This window comes from Pithys albifrons, chromosome 2 (assembly GCF_047495875.1).
Source record: "Pithys albifrons albifrons isolate INPA30051 chromosome 2, PitAlb_v1, whole genome shotgun sequence".
Taxonomy (NCBI): Eukaryota; Metazoa; Chordata; class Aves; order Passeriformes; family Thamnophilidae; genus Pithys; species Pithys albifrons.
Window position 1 is genome coordinate 17,258,714 of NC_092459.1, and position 15,626 is coordinate 17,274,339.

Here is a 15,626-nt window from a genome sequence, read left to right on the forward strand (position 1 = left end):
TCTTTGTTTACATGACTTTTTTCCAGCCTGATGTTTAAGGTGCTGCTGTAGCAAATGCCTCTCTCCTCTTATCCCTTATTCAATTCTGGTATCCCTTTGTTTCCCTAGAAAAAATAAAGGAAACCTGTACATAAACAGACAATGAAGTAGTAATAAAGCTTAGTATATAACCAGTATGCAACAAAGCATATTAAAATGTGTGTAGTTCTGATTAGTAATCAAATATTTGACATTCCAGCTGCCCAGTCACCATAAAGCAACTGTCCCCTGCCTCAGCATGTGATTCCTGAGGGGTGAGTCTGGAAGGTACATAGCTAGTAGCAGATCTACATACCATTCGTGAATCCTACTATTCTTCTACTTTGACATCTTTAGTGAGCTGAAAAGTGGTGCAAATATTCAAAAGTTCGACAGGAAAACCATATGCATGTTACATGATGCACACTCTGAAGGCAATGACAAAATAATATGATTTACTGACAGTTGAAAGTTTGACAAATGAACATAAGCAACCAATCAAATTTGAAACACAACATTTTCACATATGAAGTCTTTGACAAAGAAATGTAAGGTGCTGTGCAAATCCTACACAGCCTATGTAACAGCTGAGCTACCAGCAGACCATCAGCTTTTCCCAGGCTCTGGCAGCTTGCTCAGAAGACTGGCCATTGGTCCCTGCCTTGGAAATGCCGCACAATGTGAAAGGAAGGAAAAAGCAAGTGAATGAATAAAGATCTGCAGGTTCCTCATTAAAAATATGTTTTGAGAATTATTTCTAAAATTCAACACTAAAATTTGGAGGGTGAAATTATAAGAATTTTTCTCTTGTATACCTTGAGATCAATTTGGACATACAGAAGAAAACTACTGTCCTAGAAAAACAGTAGCAAACATAGCTCATTAAAAGACTAAAAGAATTTAGAAATTTCATGACACAACTAAATTACCAAAAGATTATGTAATAAACTAAGATAATTTATTTTACGTTTTATTAAAGTATTTAGGAAGATATGTTTGTAATCACAGGATTTTTAAAACAATCTAGAGGTCTGGCTGTAGCATAAGCTCAGTATTGGTACACTTTTCTACTGTAATTACCATGTTAGTGTTGAACTTTGTCTATGAGAAAGTATCAGAACAAACAAAATTGAAGGACTACCATAATTCTTCATCCTTTGGATGCTCTGACATTCATTATTGTTCACGCTAATAACTGAGAATTAATTGTAGAAAAGATATTCTAATGTTAATAATTTAATGAATGTTAAAACCCCAGTAAATACAAGCAGAAAATAATATAGAAACCTGGGAATTAAATGAAACCTTTTGAATAAATGCATGTTTGAGAAATGAAATTTTCTGATTTTTTTTGAAAACATTTTATATAAAATTGAGATTATTTATGTAAAAATACCAAAATGAATATAAATATTTATTTTAAATTATTAAAAATATCTCCTCACTCTTGTTAAATATTGTTTTAACAGGAGTTACCATTCCTCCTTGGAAACAACATCAGAACACTAAAACCCACTGAAATTGCAGAGTCCTTCTTGTTCAAATTGATTTCTCTATGGATAAGACTTAGAAATGAGCAATCCTCCTGGTAAGATCATATCACCTGCATTAGGCATTTTATTTGTGCCTAAGCTTTAGATGGACAGATAAGCATCCATCCAAAGTCAGTGCCTAAGGCTCCACTGCAGTCTGCCAAGAACAGCTTAGGACCTGAAGGAGAGAATTTAGGTGACTAAACTTAAGCACTGAATTTATGTAAAAACACTTCTCACCTGAAAGCTTTAAAAGGCAGCTACCTCTTTTCCTTAGGATATTTTAGGGTTCTACTTTAGCAGGACACTTCATGAGACACATAAAATTTAGGAAGGACCTTGATGAATTCATTCCTTATCCATTTGATCTACTTAGGATATTCTACTTGTTTATTATTTTCTTTAAAAAAATGTAATTGACTGATGTTGCCTCGAATCTACATGTGAGAACAACTCAGACTTCTTTCACAGAAACCCACAATATTTGGTATTACTTACAGGGAATATGCCCTTGGATTAAAATGTCTTCCTTTTATATAATTATTCAAAAGCAAGAAGAATTATCTGTGCATATAAGAAGATGATTTCAGATGGAGGGTTAGGAAAATGTTGAAAGTAAAACCCTATTATTTCCTTAGCAAGGACAAAATCCACTTTGCTTGCATATAAGTCAAGGTTAGAACTGTAGGAAAGAAAAGGTAGATGGCTCAGAAATATCTTTAAGGTTTGTTACTTTCATCCTATACTGGAAACATCTTTCTTGAAAACAAACATTTTATTAACGAATTTGTTCTCAAGCATACAGAGTGTCATGCCAAAGGATTGCATCAAGGCATCTATGAATGAAAAAATGGTCATGGAACCTTCATTAATAAATAAGAAAACCCTATGGCAAGTTTTCTAAAACTGAGTGCCTATAGTCAGACTTCTTAGTTGAGTCTAAAGCTCTTCACAGTTAAACTACCATGGTACTTAATTGAGTACATACAAGTACATACCTTGTGCATACACTGGGGCTACTTAATATGCTTAGAGGCAAGCATGTGCTTAAGTATTTTCCTAGATCTGAAAGAGTGCATTTAGTGTTTTGCCTCGAAAGAACCCAACTGTGGAACTGTAATTTGCAAACATATAGAAACAAGATAAAAGTTCAATTCCTTCAATGTCATCAATAATTGCTTCTTTTCTACAGTGAAGACAGTAGAAATTGTCTGTGTGCCCAGCCCTTTTCAAAAGAGACTTAGAGGCTAAATTTTGGACACATACTTTTCAAATATTACTCCATATTCGTATCTAATAAGGGGGGTATGTACAACCATGAGAATAAAAATCAGAATGACACTACAAATATTACAGCATGAATATTCACTTAGAATTTTAGATTAATGCTAAAGATGACAAACTGATTCAGTTTGACTTAGTATTTGTTAACTCATAGATTGAAAATATTTATCAGATAGTGAAAATTCTTAACATTACAGATAACACAACTATAGGCTCCTTATAAAATCACAAAGTTGCAATATTGTGAATGAGATAACTACTTTCTTTAAGAAAATAATTTATTTTCCATAGTCACAACATATAATCTAGTATCAGTTACTGTACATATATTTTCTTGCAACACTCTGACTGTCTATAAATACTGGATCCACAGATGCCACTTTTGCTGCTATAAAAGAGTGAATACAGTGTAAAACTGCCGTCAGATCCTGAAATTCAAGTTCCTGAAAGAACAAGTAAGAGAAAAAAGAGAAGAGAAAATATGAATTCGTATTCAGGTTTATAAACATTTTACATGAATACAGAACAGACTAGTCAGCAAAAAACAATAGACTTAACATGAAAATCAAATCTTTATGGGGAACTGTAAAGTTAAAACCATTAAGAATAAAAGCTAAAAATGTTCACTTGCAGAGCTGCATGTCAATTTAGTTTTCATTTTGTGCTATTTTGTTTACATTTTACTCAGCTTGGACAATGAAAACAGTCAACTTGCAAGAACATTCAAATAATGCTACATAGAATCATATAGGTTCAAAAAGACCTTTAAGATAATTTAGTCCAACCATCAACCCAGCATTGCCAAGTCCAACACTACACCACATCCCTAAGTACCATATCTACACGTCTTTTCAATACCTCCAGGGCTGATGACTCAATCACTCAGTCACAACCTGTTCCAAATCTTGACAACCCTTTTGGTGAAGAAATTTTCTCTAATATCCAATCTAAACTTCCCCTGGCACTACTGAGGCTGTTTCCTTTCATGCTATCACTTGTAACCTGTTTCAGGTAGTTGTAGAGCATGATAAGATCTTCCCTGAGCCTCCTTTTCTCCAGGCTAAACAATACCAGCTCTCTCAGTTCCTCCTCATCAGACTTAGGTTTCAGACCCTTCACCAGCTCTGCTGCCCTTCTCTGGACACTCCAGCACCTCAATGTCTTTCTTGTAGTGAGGGACCCAAAAATGAAAACAGGATTTGAGCTGTGGCCTCATCAGTGCCAAGTACAGTGGGACAATCACTTCTCTAGTCCTTCTGGACTCACTATTTCTGATACAGGCCAGGATGCAACTGCCCTTCTTGGCAACCTGGGCACACTGCTCGCTCATGTTCTGCTGCTGTTGACCAGCACTCCCAGGTTCTTTTCCACCAAGCAGTTTTCCAACCACTTCGCCCCAGGCCTGTAGGTCTGCATGGGGTTGTTGTGATCCAAGTGTAGGACCTGGCATGTCGCCTTGGTGAACATTAGTAAAGTATTTGACAAGTTAAGGCTGTTTGAGGATGATGCAGTACCAAAGAGCTGGGAAGAATGAGGAGAACACATACTTTGTCATTCTCTAGAGGAGAGATGTGAGGCCAGAGGCAAGGTGGAAGATAAGGTAAAGTCACACTCTACTCTGTAGAGAGAAATATGGCTAGCTACAAAATTCACATGCCCTAATTCACAAAGAAAGGCAGAATTACTGCTAACCAGTTCTCAGATTCTCTTGACTTTTTATAACAGTAATAGACTGATAGCCTGACACAATGACACGAAATATAATGTAAAAAACATGTTCAATTTATGTGATACTGCTATGTGTAAGTCTGCAGCTGGTATTGTGGGGACATTTGGGATAGTTTTGGTTTGGGCAGAAGACTTTTCAACAATATGTTGGCTACATAGTAGTTTATAGAGACACACTCCATATGCTTGTCTTTAAACAAAAAGTGGAGCACTGGACTTATGCTTTTTTTAATTGCAGAATTTTATGGTATCTTCTAAGCAAAATTGCCCCAAACAGAATATTTTAAATCCAAGCTTACTGTTCCAGAAAAGCTCACCATCACACCATTTTGCTATCCAAGGCCATGCATTTACTAGGCCCAAGCAGTCCTCCTACTAATGAATGACTTAAATTTTTCAGTAGTATTTGTGGGACATGATTTTGTGACCCTGTTTGGAGCATAACCAGAAATTTTTGATAGTGAAGGGAGCTGCAGCTACAACCATTTAAAAAAATTATTTAAATTTCATTTTCTAAGTTTTGCAAAACTGAAACGATGTACACACTCAGGATTATTAATGAAATACAACTTAATATGAAATAATACAGGCCTCGATATATCAGTTCTCAGCTCAAGTAAAAGCTTTACATCTCCTGAATTTCCATCTTCAAAATCAATAAATGCAAAATTATAAGGCCACTCACATTACGCTTAGAGTTGCTCCAAAATCAACTGAAATTACCCTATAATTTCACCTCAGGTTCTGACATTCAAGATACTGATCGAATGCAGCCAAGCAAGCCAAGAGAAAAGAGCCCTTCACAGAGCTTTCCATTTCTCCACTGTGCTTTCATGAACCTCTAATCTATAAATGTTTATGGAGATAAGGAAACAGAGTTAACCTAATGCAGGCAGGTTTTCAGACTGCTCTAACAACATTATTTGGAGAGCTTTGGGATAAGAAGAGAGCAAAGAGGGAATATCTCATCACTGTAAGTCAGTCCTTTCCAGGGTCCCTACTGCAGAATCCTCTTTGTTTCTACTACAGTTCAGAGCATGGAACAAACAGCAACAGCCCCTCCTGCGTATCTGAGTGGGGTTGTCTAATGTGTTGTGGATGACTTTTCAAACACTAGTATGCTCTTATTTCTAGAAGGTATAATCTACATAGAGCTGGAAGACTATCAATATTGCTAAACTTATGTTTCACATGACAACAACAGTATTTTCTGCAGGACCCTCAGGTAGGGATTATTTTCAAGAGTGGTGCTAATTTTGAAAGTTGTTACAGAGCTGAAAAGCTAATGTGCAGCATAGGAGCACTCCTCCTGCAGTTTACCAGCTGATCTGCTCCTCTTATTGTCTCTCGTGTCTTCACTCGTTTATGTGTGGGGGTGAACGATCATCTTGGATCCTAAAACAGGAGCAGAGATCTGGAGGTGTTGTCTTGAATGGCTCAGTTAGATGTGGTCCGCTATGGTGGTATCAGAGAGGTGGGGTTCACCTGAGGCCTTGTGCACCAGAAGCTTCCAGAAATGCACCTTAACGCAGTAGTATTTGATCCAGGACACCACAACTGGGGTAAGGCTGTGGTGCTCTGTGTTCAAAGGATGTTTGATTGAGGTCTGCGCTGGCTGCAAAGCAGAAGCTGGGGTAGGGATTTGTGCAGGTTGCTCAGAGAACTGGTGTTCTGGTGGTGGATGTAGCTCGCATGTAGATTACACAGGGAAAGGGAAAAGGACTAGGGGTTAGTTTGAAAATACAGATTTAGTAAAAGATAGTGATGGCTTTCCGACTTGGGAAAATATAAATATTGCATGATGGGAGGACAGGGACACAATATATCTCTTAGTAAGATATTATCTTAAATGCCCTTAAATATAAGGGTGGAAATTTGGCCTCTTCAAGATTAGAATGTAATGTGAATTTTTTCTGGAAAAGAACTACACTTCTTCCAAACAAATACATTGCTCTGGTAGTTTATTTCTTTTTAAGGTAACATTTCTTCCTGTACTCAGCCAGGCAGATGAGTAACTGATTATTCTATTTGCTCTATATCATCTAAAACTATCCTTACGCTTGCTGGCCTTATCTGTGATTGCTGCTTTTTCCTTTAACTAAGATTGTCACTTATTTAGAAGAATCTGTGCATGTCTAATATTTCAATAACCAAAGCTATTTCAGTTTAGTGTATGTACTGTAATAAGTGAATTAAGCACAAAAAAGAAAGACACCCAGAGAAGAACAGAATAGATTGAATTAAAGGAGTGGGAGGACAACATTGCAAAACTTCCTGCTGGTACTGAAAATATAAAAAATGAGCACATTGCACTGACCTCCATCTCTGTGTGTGCACAGTCAAGGAAGAAAAATATATAGTCTTGTTTCATCCACCCACCTAGGAGAGCTGGATTTATTACATATCATAAAGAGCTTGACAAGCCTGTTGCATTATTACCATGAACACAATTTTATTGATTACTTCCGAGAGCTGTTGAATCACTATTTGAACAAGACATGACCCTGGATCACATAAATGGCAAATAATGGAGACACTGACAGATAGTGTTATTATGCCCTGTGCATTTCATAACTTCCTTAAGGATATTGGTAACCCTCTGTGTTTATTAGCTGTTGACAAGAGCACAACTATTACCACTGTATTCTTCAGCCTTTTTTTTCCTATCAGCTTGAAATTATAATAAGTTTTAGTAAAAAAAACCCCCAAAACTAAAAAAACTGAAACAAAACCAACCAACCAACCAAAACAAAGACCAAACAAAACCCCCCCAACAAAACCCCCTCCAAAACAAACAAACAAACAAAACCAAACAAAAAAACAGATAAAAATAACCAGGTTTTAGCCAGACAACATGGAAGTCACAATGGAAACCAAAACTCTAAGTTTTATACCTCAGCAAGTATACCAGGGCTTCATTGCCACATCATGGATAAGAAGAATAAATGTGTTAATATTGCACAGCTTGTTAAGATTGTTAGAAACACAAAAAGATAAATTGTCCTCTTTTTCAGCTACGAACTTTTATTGGCTTCCTCTTTGTGACTGTCATTTGCACCAAGAGCAGATGGATAAGCTAAAATGTTGTTCTTACCCTGCAAGTCTAAGAACCAGATCTGTGATGCCAACATTCAGTGCCAGATAACTGCTATTCTCTCCCTCTCTCTCAATTGTACCTAAGTTCTTTGACAGTGTTCTACAGGGATCTGGAAGAATCAGACAGATTTTCACTTACAGCTGGAGTGATTTCAAATGCCACTATCTACTGCTGAATCTGAAACACTTAAATGTCACATTGGCAGATGCAGACTGCTAATGCACAAGAAACTAATTTGAAAAGTTGTTCTAGAGATGTTTGTCTAACAGCAGCCAGCTGAATTCACTCATTCCAGCAAATATTAAAATAAATTTCCAACAGCAATCAGACTGTTCAATACCATCACACAGGCAGAATCTTAACTCTTATCTACCATTATGTTGCAAATGTTTTTCAAGATCTCACATTGTTCAATTGTAAACAACCAGACTTAAGTAACAAAAGACTCATGTTAATAAAAATACAGAAGGGCATGAGTGCTACATTATAGTTTATAGATGATAGAGATTAATGTTATACTAAAGAGAGAGCTTTGCTTGCACTCTCCTTATTTGCCACATCACTCAAGAGGACTAATATGAAATAAATACAGAATAAATATCCTTTCAGAGAATAGGATTTACTGCAAAGGATTTTCTGCAAAACTACTGCAGTCTAATTAAAAATTGAAGTCAGTGAAGAAAAGAAGTTGAATGTGCCCAGTTAAATATGCAGGGCTCTTATCCAGGGCTCTTATCCATGTAACAGACATGAAGTTTATGAGACCAGCAACATCTAGATGAAGCTTCAATATGGCTCACAACATTCCATTGACACAAATGTTTCTAATCTTTCTTTCTTCAATATATATTTGAGACTAAGTGAGATGAGAAGAAAAGGGAAATGCTTAACTAAAATATACTTGTGAAAAAAAAGTCTTGTCATCAGGTAGCTACAGTTTAGCTAAGGGAGATAAAGCATCAATACAAACCTGGAAGTATTAATCTTAATATATTCTTTTGTTTTTAATAACCTTTAAAATTCAGGGTAAATAATACCTACTGTTATTGAGATTACTTGCAATTTCTCAGCATTAAAAGCAGGGTAATTTCAGGGAAGTACTGAAGCGGGAGGCTATGAGAAAAAATTGTAGGGATTATCAAGAACCTGAGAAACAAATGACAGGAATCTTGGTCTTATTATCTCCTTTGAACAGAGAACTTTTTAAATGGAATAATGTACTGTTCACCTAAAACTGAAGTGGAAAGGAAGAATGACTTGGCTTAAAATTTATAGAAGAAACATCATCTCTAGACAGTAACTAAGATACAAAAACAGAATTCCCAAATGAGATTTTTTTCACCCAAGAATTTATAAGCATATAAAATTAGATATAATCTAGAAAATTCTTGTACAACCTTAACTCTACTGTTTTCTGCCAAGGGAACATAAATCATCTGCATCAAGCTTTATTTTATACATAGTGGCTCATTTTACTCAGGAAAAATCAAACTTCTATTATTTGATGACATTTTTGTTTCTCATTATTGGCTGCATTTCACCACATAGCACCATCTGGCTCTATGTAATCTCTCTCAGTGCAATAAGCAGAGGTAGATACTGTACTGGACTATGGGTATTAGTGTTGGGTATTTTCCAAGCAGCCTGGAACTCTGAAGTCTTAAGAAATCATACCATTTAGGTGGTGGGCATACACTTGAATATATATAGCAGTTATCTGAAGGGGAGAGGCTGCATAGCTGTGTCCCAGTACCATTTCATGTGAAATCCTAGTGGGTACACTGCACTGTGCAGAGGCACTGGTAAAATAAATAATCACTGAATTACAAATAAATCTCAGCCACTTAGTATCAGTCTCTGGCCTTTAATAAGCTTTTTCTGGGATCTTCCAACGTTTATATCACACACACACATATATATATTTAGTTACATAGTTCCTTATAATTCTGTATGAACCAATCACATTTAAATTTTCATCTGATACTTTCATGGTACCTCACAAATATTAATGAAAACTTTGCCAATTACAAGATGTTTCCATTAAAGCTATGTAAAATAGTAATTTTTAATGTTTTAAAAGATCTGCCTCCTGAACCAAATTTGCTGCAAAATTACCATATGGAGTAATTTTTATACTAATTTTACAGATAATCAAATTTTCATAAAAGTGCTAAAATTTACATATTTTTTCTATATAAAGAGGAAAATAAAAAAAAATAAAAACAATTTAGGTGAGCACAAGAATAAAAATGAAGTAAAATTTGAAAAATCAGATTGTTTACCACAACAGAAAGAGGAGAGGAAGGATCCGGTATCAAAGTCATAGAATTGCACTACAAGTAATGGAATTGCAGCCTTTGGCTAAACACGTACATGGATTATCTAATGTTTCATTACACAGAGATTCACTTATAGTTTTTGCACCAGTTCAGTCTTCCTGTCTGACCTGAAACAAGTTACATAAGCTCTCTGAAACAGATGATCGCTTATAAAATGGGGACAGCAGCCCTTTTCTGTCTCCAAGGAGTACTGTAAGAAATGAAGTGAATATGGCCTGCTACTATAAACAAATTATTATAGTATTGTACCTTTTGTAATAAATATTATAATATCTTTTACAGGAGAGCCAAGAGACAACTCAGGTTAAGCTTGCTCATGAAACCCTGAATAATTTACTAGGGCAGATGAATAAAGAAAGACATACAGCATTTGCTGTAACTTTATGATATATAAGGAAAGTTAGGGATTTTCTCCTTACAACTTTTTTTAAACATTAGAAGGTTAGAGAACATATCACTTTTATGTATGGTCAGTATAGAGAAAATAGCATTTTATAAGTTACTTTACCCTGTACAACTCCAGGTAAGAGTATTTGAGGATTTTCATAGGTCTTCAGATACTTTTCTGTTCTTGTCATTGGATCTTGTCCACCAAAGCTCGGTGGAAACTCACTCTTACCTTCCTCTTCTCTGTCATAACACACTAAAGTTCTCCTCCTTTTAAAAATTACATGATTGATAAATCTATAATTATTTATTTAGCAGCAAGCATGGGCTCACAGGGCAGAGGCAGTGCAGGTTTTGGCATTACAGCCAGACCTCCAGCTGACTACAGTCCTGAATGGGAAACTGCGGATGATTAGCTGGGAAACTGAATTCTAAGTTTCACAATTTTATTTGATAATTGCTGAAGGAAAAAAAGAAAAAAAAGATACTACTAGATACTACTAATATCGCATCTATAGTTGTGACTGATTGTCTCAGATGTTTCAGATAGTGCAAAGCATTGAATGCTCTTAATTCACAATAGAACCAATATATTTCAGCTTGGCCTTTTGCAAGAATATTCCCCTTTTTAAGCTAATAAATGTTACAAAATCCTTTATATATTTTAGTGAACCTTAACCATATAAGTGTTTAAAACTTATACACTTACCTAGGAGCTTAAAAATTCATTTAGCATTTATATAGTTTTATTTTTCCTTTATCTCTTTTAAATGCAGTTCTTAGATATTACATCTACTATAAGTTGACGGAATAAATTCACAGAAATTATCTTTCTGAAGGAGTAAAATACCAGCATAGCACAACTTAATAACAGCCTTGTACAAACAGTGCAACAAATATATATGTACTCCATCACTTGTGTTTACTGTGGAGTTCGAAAGAATAGAAAAAAAATTATAAAACTGTGAAGTGTTCAACATATGTATGTGCAGGAGTAAATGGAATTTCTGATGCCTCAACAGTAATTTTATTTCATGTTTTACTAAACTGAGAAAGGAGATGTTTCTTACCTTTGTCTCAATTTGTTTGGTGTCTAGATTCTGAAAAAGCAGCTTTACTCTTGTTTTCCCATCATCTGAAGAGCCTTTAAGTTGAGAGAATTTAAACCTCCACAGTACATTCTAAAGAAACAGAAATTTATTAAGAACCTTGTTTTTACCTAGAACTACAGATTGATGAGCAATGTTTATGTGTTAAGATAAAGCATTAGGGCAGTAAATAAAGTACATGATAACAGTCTCTTTGAGGAGAAATTAAAATTAACAGTTCTGTATCCCATCAGAAAGGAAAAGATGCATTATTAGTATTCACTGATTAAACAACTATTTAGAAATTCTCTGAAGCTTAAATATTTCAACTTCCTACATAATATCAAGATCCAGGGCAAAAGCTTAATTCCATAAATATTCATGAAAATATTTGTATCAGTTGCACTATGAACACAATTCTATGCCATATCTTGATTTTCCATATTTCAGCTTGCTTCTCTGCATAACGTGGATAATAGTGTCTTACACAGATCTTGCAAAGCTAAATTTACTGGTGTGTGTAACACGGTTTGAAATCCTCAAATAACTATAGAAATGCAAAAATATTATTACTGAATGTAGTCTCAGAACAAAGATGTACTCTACGTTATATAGCAGTTTGTAAGCCACATGAGTTCTAGGATTCTTGGTCTCCTACAAGTTTGTGCATGGCATCTTACTAGTGTTGGCAAATCCTAGATTGATAGATACACTTTAATATTTATTGAGATACCTTTTTAAAAATATTGAGAAATTATTTTTGAAACCAAGATAACTTTGCATATTTATCTGAATGTTTTCTACCAATCACCTGAAAATGTATATTTTAAAAAAACACAGGACAACAACTTGCATCCAGACTTCCTGCTGATGTTTCCTTTAATGCCTATAATCTTAATGAAAATTCTCTGCAAATGTTGAAATGTGATTCAGTCCCTGGATATTGCTGAGGAAACTTAATTTAAATACTTGGAAGGCTATTTCAAAAGCACACATGTAAAACAGTTTGCTACGTTTCATTTTCCAATCTGCCTTTGCTCAAAGTATATTTTTAGTAGACCAGGTCTTCAGAACCCTACACATAGTTTAAAAGGGAATGCACTAGAAATAAAAAACTATCTAATGGTTCCCTGTAGACATAAATGTCACTGGCTTCATAGAGAAATGCAACAGATGAAGGAAAATCCAACTATCCTACAGCACTGTGATGGTGCTTAAACTCTACATTCATGAACAGATTTTAACTGGGTCCAGAGGGCCTCATTACACCACCTGAAAAGTGTTCAAAGCTTAAATGAGTTTGGCTCTAAACAGGAACGAAGGTTTGCTATGCAATATAACTGCTAAGGTGGAGATAAAGCAAGAACTTAGGAACAATTTAGCAATAATAGGCATTGCTGGAGTTATCATCTCTCTCAATGGTTGACATTGAGTGGGAAAGAAGAGAAGTAGATAGTTCTGGAAGGTGGAAGAAAATGCACGCTTTGGGATCCCTTTATCTTAGATGAGCAGCTGGAGGCACAGGATGGGGAAGATGAACCAGCCAAGCCAACAAAGTGAAAAAGAATCTCTACAATGTGATATAAAGCAGCTGCAGACTACAAATGTATCTTTGTGATTGCCCCAAAATGATAATTGCTGAAGGAGTCAAGCCCACAATGATCCAGAAACAGAACATGAAGGAAAAAAGTTAATTCTTTCAGACAAGTTTAGGAATCCACCAAAACTCTTCTAGAAAAGTTTTCTAAAAGAGTTATATTTCATGTGCTGGAGAAAGGAGTGAGTATGTGTAAGAGAAACAAGCCTGCAGACAGCAAAGTCAGTGATGCAGGAGGGGCAGGAGGTCCTGCTCCTTCCTGACTCCACTCCATGGGAGGGACACACACTGGAGCAGTGCGTGAGGAACTGCAGCGTGTGGGAAGGACTCATGTTGGAGATGTTTGTGGAAGACTGCCCCTCAAGGAGGACCTCACACTAGAGCAGGAGAAGAGGGAGGAATGGTAGAGACAACATGTGATGAACTGACTGCTGGCCCCATTCCTGATCTGCCTGTGCTGCTGTAGGGGAGGACATAAAGAATAAATTTAAGCCTGGGAAGGAGGGAGAGGTGGGAGGAAGGTGTTTTAAAATTAGATTTTTATTTTTAATTAGCATAATCCAATTAGATTGGTAATAAAGTAAAGCAATTTCCTCAGGTGGGGTCTGTTTTGCTCATGATGGTAAGCAGTGAGTGATTTCTCTCTGCCCTTTTCTTGACCCACAAGCCTTTTGTTCTAATTCCTCTCCTCTGCCCAGCTCAGGAGGAAGCCAGAGTCAATCCACCACATTCCAAAGCAAAAGTTCTTGTGCTTTTTATTTCAGCATCTGTGATAAGAAGGCCCTTTTTATATTATAAAAAAGAATAAAAGAATGTTTTTCAATTAGTACATGAGCTAGTGCCCCAAAATTTGAGATCTAAGTTTAGAGTCATAAAGCAGACAGGGGACTGGTCTTTATTTTAATTATCCTGTATGAACACCTGCTGTGGTGTAAGAGCATTCCTTGCATCAATAGAAGACCTTAATTTTTTCATTATCTTGAAGAAAAAACAGATTTTTCAGTAAAATTGCTATGTCCCTAATGAACTGTTAATTGCTTGACCACTTTAATCTTTTCTGTGTTGGCAGGAAATATTCTGGAATAGCTATGCATATGAGGAAACACAGTCAACTACAGGTGACAAAACCCAGATGAACTGCAGAAGTCACCCATTACTGCTTCACCAGGCTTGAGGATGCAGAGGACATGTTCATCTCTCCCACAGATGAAAAATAAATGGACTCAACCTCTTCAGAATTTTTAAAGTTTAACATTCTATCTGACAGTATTCTGTATTTCTCCTTAGACAAGCAATAAAGGTTCATCTAAATTATCTTCATCATCATTACTGAAGGTAGGCACTGTGGCACAAAGTCCTATCAATAGAATAAGTTTATAATTTCAATGATGGGAGTACATGCAAGTAGTCTTCACATAAAAAAAAACCTAAACAAAATATAAACCCCCACTTTCTATAGAATCTATAGAGAGATTACTTTCTATAGTTAATTTGTGGCTACATGCAAAATGTGTATAACTGAGCAAGGAGCATGATTTCACAATGCAGTATTACCTGAGGCAGGGAAGTCTATGCAAATGTACTTCCTGAAATCTCATGTTACTTCATAGGATAGAACACTTAATGCAATTAGTCTAAATTTTCATGCAATCTGGATCATTATTTCTCTGCACAAATATTTCAATAGACTTGTGCATTTTGGCCCCAAACCCACAAAATACCAACAGGCAAAAACTAGATCCTGTGCGAATATTTCAAAATGCAGTGTCTTCCCTCAACTCAGAATGACTGAACTAATTTCTTAAACATATACTTGAAAAAGCCTTTCAGTTAGGAGTTGAAGAGCACATTTGAGAGGACAGAGCTTCTACTGCACAGTTCCATTAATGAAGAAACATTTTTGTATGTATTTTTACTTCTACTGTCACACAAATGCTAAAACACATTTAGAATAATTTAAATTATCACTAAATTATATATAAAACAGTAGCATTATAAACAGAACATGGAGCTTGGCATGTATCATAAACCATGCCCTGCTGGCACTTTCTGTATAGCCATTGTTTTGCAAGATAAGTTAATTTAATCTTTTAGATTCTGACTTTGAAATACATTTGCCCTTGTTCTGTTTATTTAAGACATGGCCTACATTTCTTATGATAGAAGAATAATTAATCTTATTTTTTATCAGTAACTTCAAAACAAACAGAATCAGGTGACATCTCATTTCTTTCATGACTTGTAATTTTAACTAATCTTGAAGTTTCTTCATTACAACAAACCGATTTCTCTGCTAAATATAACATTCTTTTGCTTTTATTACTTGAAAAGGAAATTATTTTATTATATCTTTCTCCAAAATTTATCTTTACATGCTAAGGCACAATTTTAATTTCCCCTTTCAAGTCCCAGACTGACTACATTTCAGTATTGCTAAATAAATAAATAGAATACATTTGAAGAATAAATATTGGACATCAGCAGAAAACCAAGCAATAATTGATAACTTCAATAATAGTAAAAATAATACTAAGTTATATTTTCCTTTTCTTTTAC

General features: G+C 35.4%; 1 protein-coding gene across 1 annotated transcript in view; it reads right to left on the bottom strand.

Moving 5' to 3' along the window:
- Positions 1 to 3,145: 3,145 nt before the first annotated feature.
- SNTG2 (syntrophin gamma 2) overlaps positions 3,146 to 15,626 on the bottom strand; it is a 234,876-nt gene continuing 222,395 nt past the window's right edge. Inside the window, exons 16-17 of the mRNA XM_071547809.1 lie at positions 11,456 to 11,566; positions 3,146 to 3,277 (exon numbers count right to left, since the gene is read on the bottom strand). Of these exons, the coding sequence (XP_071403910.1) occupies positions 3,146 to 3,277; positions 11,456 to 11,566 (243 nt within the window). The remainder of the gene's footprint in view (positions 3,278 to 11,455; positions 11,567 to 15,626) is intronic.